This window comes from Erpetoichthys calabaricus, chromosome 16, assembly GCF_900747795.2.
Source record: "Erpetoichthys calabaricus chromosome 16, fErpCal1.3, whole genome shotgun sequence".
Lineage (NCBI taxonomy): Eukaryota > Metazoa > Chordata > Cladistia > Polypteriformes > Polypteridae > Erpetoichthys > Erpetoichthys calabaricus.
In genome coordinates this window covers 85,186,004-85,192,490 of record NC_041409.2, presented here as the reverse complement: position 1 = coordinate 85,192,490, position 6,487 = coordinate 85,186,004, and the positions used below count along the sequence as shown (strand labels likewise).

General features: G+C 38.6%; 1 protein-coding gene across 1 annotated transcript; it reads left to right on the top strand.

Moving 5' to 3' along the window:
* Positions 1-652: 652 nt before the first annotated feature.
* Positions 653-4,000, top strand: nkx2.1 (NK2 homeobox 1). Its single transcript, XM_028821502.2, has 2 exons — positions 653-1,511; positions 2,721-4,000. The coding sequence occupies exons 1-2, from the start codon at positions 1,136-1,138 to the stop codon at positions 3,392-3,394; spliced, it is 1,050 nt and encodes a 349-aa protein (XP_028677335.1). The 5' UTR covers positions 653-1,135; the 3' UTR covers positions 3,395-4,000.
* The last annotated feature ends 2,487 nt before the right edge of the window (positions 4,001-6,487 follow it).

Genomic DNA, 6,487 nt, shown 5'->3' with positions numbered 1-6,487 from the left:
TTTCTCCTGGAAAGCCCTTCGGCCGCTCAATAAGAACCTCTGCATTGAGGCGAAATGATCCTTAAGTCCTAATATCAAGTAAAGTCAGAATGCGGCCGGTCAATTAGGCTGCCACTTTACCAAGAGATATTTAGATTTTTCCCTGTGTAGCAAGAGCACTTTTGCATTTTTAAGTACGATCAAGCATAATGCAAACACAAATTACAAGTGCAATCGCTGGATGGCTCTTGGATGCATTAAAAGTCAAAGGTTCAACAGCACCTTTGAAATCGTTTGTAATATTAAGTGGTATGACTAAACGTTTACTAAATCATAACGCTCATTTATATAAATAGATTCAAATGATAGGGAGAGATAAATAGACAAATTAGACAGACCCATTCAAGGCATTTGAAATTAACCATTTAGGAGTGCAACTTTGGACACATCTAAAGTTGATGAAGAACCAAGAGGGTTTCTTTACGTGTTATAGTTTTAAATGGATATCATTCTCGTGAAACGTGTATTCAAGAAATAAACGTATTAAATTAACCGCGATAAACAAACTCGTGAAATGTGTATTCAAGAAATAAACGTATTAAATTAACAGCGATAAACAAAATAAAAACATGACTGTTATTAAAAGCGTGTGTACGGCAACATGAAATGTGATTTAATAAATAAAATAATAGCAACAGTAGCATAATCAGTCAAACGAAATTACAGGTGATTTGGTAGAAGCCTCGTGTGGTTGCTTTGCGGGATTTGGCGTAATGCTAACTTAAGTCGCATCTGCTCATTTAGCATTACCTTCAGGATACAGAAATTTGACAAGCGAAAAGTTCAAGGTGTTTACCTTGTCATGAGCACGTAAGCTAATTATCCTGGGCAGAGATGTGGAGAGGGACCCATTGTCTTGTTGCCCTGGCTTCCTATGCTCCGCCTCTGGTGGCAGCCTTAAACCTGGCGCCTGGCTAAAACAAACGAAAGGCAGCTCAGAGTCTCCACTCAATCCAATTAAGGCGGACTTCAGCTACTCTCTTACGTGTTCATCCAACAAGATCGACGCTGAGACAACAGTACCGCAGCTTTGGCGAAAAAAAAAAAAATATCTGCCTCGCCTTCTAATTTTTTTTTCCCCTCCGGCCACAGAACAATGTCGATGAGCCCCAAGCATACGACTCCTTTCTCAGTTTCTGATATTTTGAGTCCCCTAGAGGAGAGCTACAAGAAAGTGAGCATGGAGGGCAACAATTTGGGGGCTCCCCTGGCAGCTTACCGGCAACCTCAGGTCTCTCAGGCAGCCATGCAGCAGCATCACATGGGGCACAACGGGACGGTGCCCGCCACCTACCACATGGCAGCCGCGGGGGTGCCGCAGCTTTCTCACACAGCCATGGGGGGCTACTGCAACGGTAATCTGGGAAATCTGGCCAACATGAGCGAGCTTCCGCCTTACCAAGAGAGCATGAGGAACAGCGCCTCGGCAACTGGCTGGTACGGGGCAAACCCAGACCCACGTTTCTCTACAAGTAAGTGTGCATCACAGGCGGACGCCGACTTAGACTGTGGGGTTTTGTGTGTGAGAAAGACACTTGGAAAGGACAGGGAGTCGGTTAAAGTTCAACAAAAGAACTGACCAGATAGGTTTAAAGAGGGTTGGAAGAGGACAGGAAAGGAGCAGGCAACAAATCGTGCCAGCATGTGAAAAGAAATTAATGTAGACTGTGGGCACAAATGGCATACTTTGACAATTAATAAAAGTGAAAGGAGACCTTGTTCTTGTCCAACGGCTATCAGTGCACAACAGACTTTTATATCAGTATTAGAGTATAACAGTTTTATATCATATTAATGAACACTTGCACATCATGCACGGTCAGAATTATGGGTATCGCCCAGTGCTGAAATCAATTTCTAACATTAAACTTTTTCGCTTTTTTTCTATCGAGTAAACTGTAATGTTTTGTGCGCTCATTTTCGTAAAATGTCGCAGTGTAGATGCTTATTACTTATTGTAACGCTGCCTGAATAGAAACGTGTAACAATATTTTTTTTATTTTTATTTACACCTACAAACAAATAACAATTTCTAATCCGACGTTTAAAAAAAAAAAAAAAAAAAAGCAGTTATCTTAAAATTGAACCGTCCTAAAAGTAAAAAATATCATTTAGGTAAGCAAGAAACTATATGTTGTTTACGTGTTTATCCGCTTATTTTTTAGTTTGACATTTATTTGAATTACTTATTATTTATTTCCATTAGTGTAAATTAAATAAAAAAAACTTTACTTACTCATTATTCCAATTCAAGATTTAATTTTTCATTACTCAATCATATTCTTAATGTTTTAAAGGTAACAAACATCAATTTACTGAATCGTTTTTAAAGGAAGGTAATCTGTCACATAGTCATGTTTCGGTGACAGTTTCTACAATGGCTTTATTATGAAACATTATGAGACGGTTGCAATAATTTAATCTTAAAATGGAACTTTAAAATGTGGATTAAATTGCATATAACGTCGGATCTAAGGATTGTATGTATTTATTAATTTAAATTCGTGGTCCTCTCATCAGTTGTTTCAACATGAGTGGTGGCTGATGGGCGCGTTTCTGTCAGTATATTTTTACGAGACTGTAACACTAAATTCCATAATGTTCTTAACATTTGAGAAATTGCTTGTTTTATATTAACTCGTAAGCGATTGACTTAAACTATCTTTGACTTTTCCTTCTAGTTTCTCGCTTCATGGGCCCATCCTCCGGGATGAACATGAGTGGAATGGGCAGTCTTGGCTCTCTGGCAGATGTCAGTAAAGGCATGGCACCCTTGCAGAGCACACCCAGGAGAAAACGCAGAGTACTGTTCTCGCAAGCCCAGGTATACGAATTGGAAAGGCGGTTTAAGCAGCAGAAATATCTTTCGGCGCCTGAAAGGGAACATTTGGCAAGCATGATCCATCTCACTCCCACTCAGGTTAAAATCTGGTTTCAGAATCACCGGTACAAGATGAAGAGGCAAGCCAAAGACAAGGTGACTCAGCAACAGATGCAGCAGGACACCAGCTCTTGTCAACAGCAGCAGCAGTCCCCAAGGCGCGTGGCGGTGCCTGTGCTTGTGAAAGACGGCAAACCTTGCCAAGGAGGCACAACAACCTCAACAACGTCCATTCAGGGTCATCATCAGCAGGCCACCGGTGCCATTTCAGTAGCGACTAATAGCTCTGGGATTGGTCAACACCAAAGCCACCAGGCTGGTAGTACGGGGCATTCGCCAGATCTCGGTCAGCATTCATCCAGCCCTTCATCGCTGCAGAGCCAGGTGTCCAGTTTGTCTCATCTAAACTCTTCTAGTTCAGATTATGGCACCGCCATGCCGTGCTCCGCACTATTATATGGTAGGACCTGGTGAGTTTTAGTATAACTGAAAAAAGATGTGTGTCTCAGACGGACAGGGGCTTTCCTGCGACGCCCAAGAAAGCAATTTGCATCTCCGCGTGGATATGTAGGCGACTGCTTGTGGACCGAAAGCGACGAAGGGTCACTTTGTAAGCCAGAAATCCGTGTGGAGTTCTAAGGGGGATCTATCTTAATGTGAACGAGATTTGCAGCTTCAGGAAACTTACATAGAAACCTGAATGTGTAGAAGCTGACATGTAAATACGCACCACAATGAAGAGACAAAAGGAACAAATCTAAACAGTGTTAAAAAGAAGGAGAATACCCTTCACACGCGGGCACACAAAGACATTAACTGGGTAAAATAAAGTGGTTCCGAATTTTAATAGAATTTTATGTAAAACGTAGCTGTATATTTCTGTATAAGGTTTGGAATGAAAACATAGTTTTTAGCAATATGTATATTATGTTGTAAAAAGTTTTTATGGACTTGAAAGGTTGCTTGTACTATAACTGAGTTAAATTGTTATTTGACCACGTAAGTTTCTTTTTTTTCTCCTGTAACTTATATAGATATTTGACTGAAATATAGTCACACGAAGCTTCTAATAAATTATGAAATAAAAGTAAGGTCTATTTATTGCACTTGATTTACATGGTAATAAGATCGGTGCCCAAATTACAAAAAAAAAAAAAAAAAGGATATAATTTAAACTCCAGTATGTCATACATTAATCGTAAATCAATATAGATTCACATATTCACTTTGTGGGAATCTTCAGTTTCATGCAGTTCTAATAAGAAAGTGTTCAAGACGTTTTATTGCGCATGTACACTCTTAAAAATAAATGTGCCCGAGCGGTTTTCAAAAGAACCATCCACATGAAGGTTCCAGAAGGAACCTTTATTTGTTTAGATCCGTAAAAGGATTCATAAATAACCATAAATAGATGTTAAAAGGCTTCTGAGTTTAGCAGGAATCTTGCTGCATTCAATATGAGGCTGAGTTCAGGTTTTCTTCATCTGATAGTAACCTGTTTGTTTGCCAAGGATTTCTGTTTAATCCACTTATTACGAATCCTTTCCAAGGCTAAAAAAGAAATTTCATAAGCAAAGAACCCTTCCTAGAATTAATTGGCATTTTAGAAAAGCATGGGTTCTACAAGGAACCACGCAACCCAGTAACGTGTTACTAAAGAACCGTTATTTTTAAGAGTGGTTTAAACAAGGAGTATCAGGCATATGAGGAGGGGGTGGGGGGACTGAAAGGCAGATTTAGCCAAATAGATTAGGGAAGATTTGAATAAAAAGAACTATAATAATAATAATAATAATAATAATAATAATAATAAATACACTTGTTTTTGTATAATACGCTACGCATAGCCGAGTAACAAATATTAAATATTCTTATGTGTCTCTGAAAACAGACTTTTCCAGATACGCTTTATATGAAAACAAGACTTCAAAGGAAAAAAAAGTCTTTCTTTCTTTCTTTCTTTCTTTCTTTCTTTCTTTCTTTCTTTCTTTCTTTCTTTCTTTCTTTCTTTCTTTCTTTCTTTCTTTCTTTCTTTCTTTCTTTCTTTCTTTCTTTCTTTCATTGATAGATGGTCAAATAGGTGGGAAGCGCGGCTTTGATATAATGATTAAGCTTTTTTTTGGCAACTACATTTACAAAAGGGGTGTGTCGAATAGCTAAACATTTCAAACATTACGCGTTATACTTCGAATAGCATGAGAAGAGAAAACCTATTGAACACTTCAAAATAACAGAATCAACGCGCGTCCTGAAAGAGGACTTGTATTTGTCATGTAAACACAAAGTTGAAAGTAAGCTCTCTTATTAATGCCGCGCTCGTTGATGAACAAAGTCCATAGTGTGTGGCGTTAATGATTTCAGGGTGAAGACCAAGGGCACGTTAGATGATAAAGTACGTGGATATATTTTTAGAGACATGTAGCGTATTCCCCGTGACATGCTTGGTTTGTCGAACGTGTTTGCGCCGTATATTTAGCATTAGTGTGACATAAACAAAGCAATGTTTTTTTTCCAGAGTTTTTGTGTGCAGGCCTTGCTGTAGCTGGAGGATTTGGAAGTGAAATCTGTTTATTTGTCTTATCTGCGTGAAAGAAGACAGTCAGTGCTCCAGGGGTCAAAAATCTACTCGTCCAATTGGTAGAGCGCATGTTTTTGATAGACTTTGATACTTCCTTTTTAACACCGAACCATACAAAGGCATTTTGACGCGTCACGCTTATGAACTGTTCCCACCCCCACCACCCAAAAAAAGTAAACACATTATTAGAAGATTAAAAAAAAATACTACAGGGCTCAGCCGGCCTAACACTACATTATGTAATCCTGTAAGGCAATAAGTCCTCACGACACCTTTACAAGTCACAATTTTAAAAACTATGGACATCTGTTCATATTTTAGCAGAAAAGGATATAATTTTCATATGTATTTTAGAAAACAATATAATCGCAGCCTCTTTTATTGCCATTGCACTATTGGTTTCTCTGTAAAGTTTATACACCCGATGAATAATTGTATTAATGGATTATTCAGTACACAATGTCTTATCTTTCTAGGCCAGTTTGAAATCAGGTTAAGTAAACTCGTTTTCCTCTCTAGCCCATGGTGCCGGCGTCTCTTAAAGTGTGTTTACCTGTGAATCATTAGAAAGGTGAGTTCTCTGCTCTTTCAGGACACAGGAGATCAAGCAAACACAATTCAAGCGCCATTTACATATCAATCAGAGCGAAATGCAAACGGTCTTATTCCTCTTGAACGTAGGAGCTATCGAAAGTTTCTTTATCTAGAAATCTATTTGAGGGACGAACGGTGAAACATCCAGAGGTAACACATCGGTACACATCTGTAAAAGCAACGGCAAGTTTATCTTTTATTTAACAAACTGGCATATGCATATCTGGGCAGACTAAATCAGGAAGTACTGGTGATTAACCTGTTAGAAACGCCGCTTACTTTGGTATTTTCATGAAAACAGGCTCATTCAATAACTGAGAAAATATGTTTTCAATATTTTTCTGAATTTCTCCAGGTATAGGAATCTCAAAAACAGAGAGCTGTCTGATTAAGGT

Excerpts from the sequence above, each read along its gene's own strand:
- nkx2.1 (XM_028821502.2), top strand. The coding sequence starts at position 1,136 with ATGTCGATGAGCCCCAAGCATACGACTCCTTTCTCAGTTTCTGATATT. Across the intron at positions 1,512-2,720 it reads AGACCCACGTTTCTCTACAA|TTTCTCGCTTCATGGGCCCA; the intron begins GTAAGTGTGCAT and ends TTTTCCTTCTAG.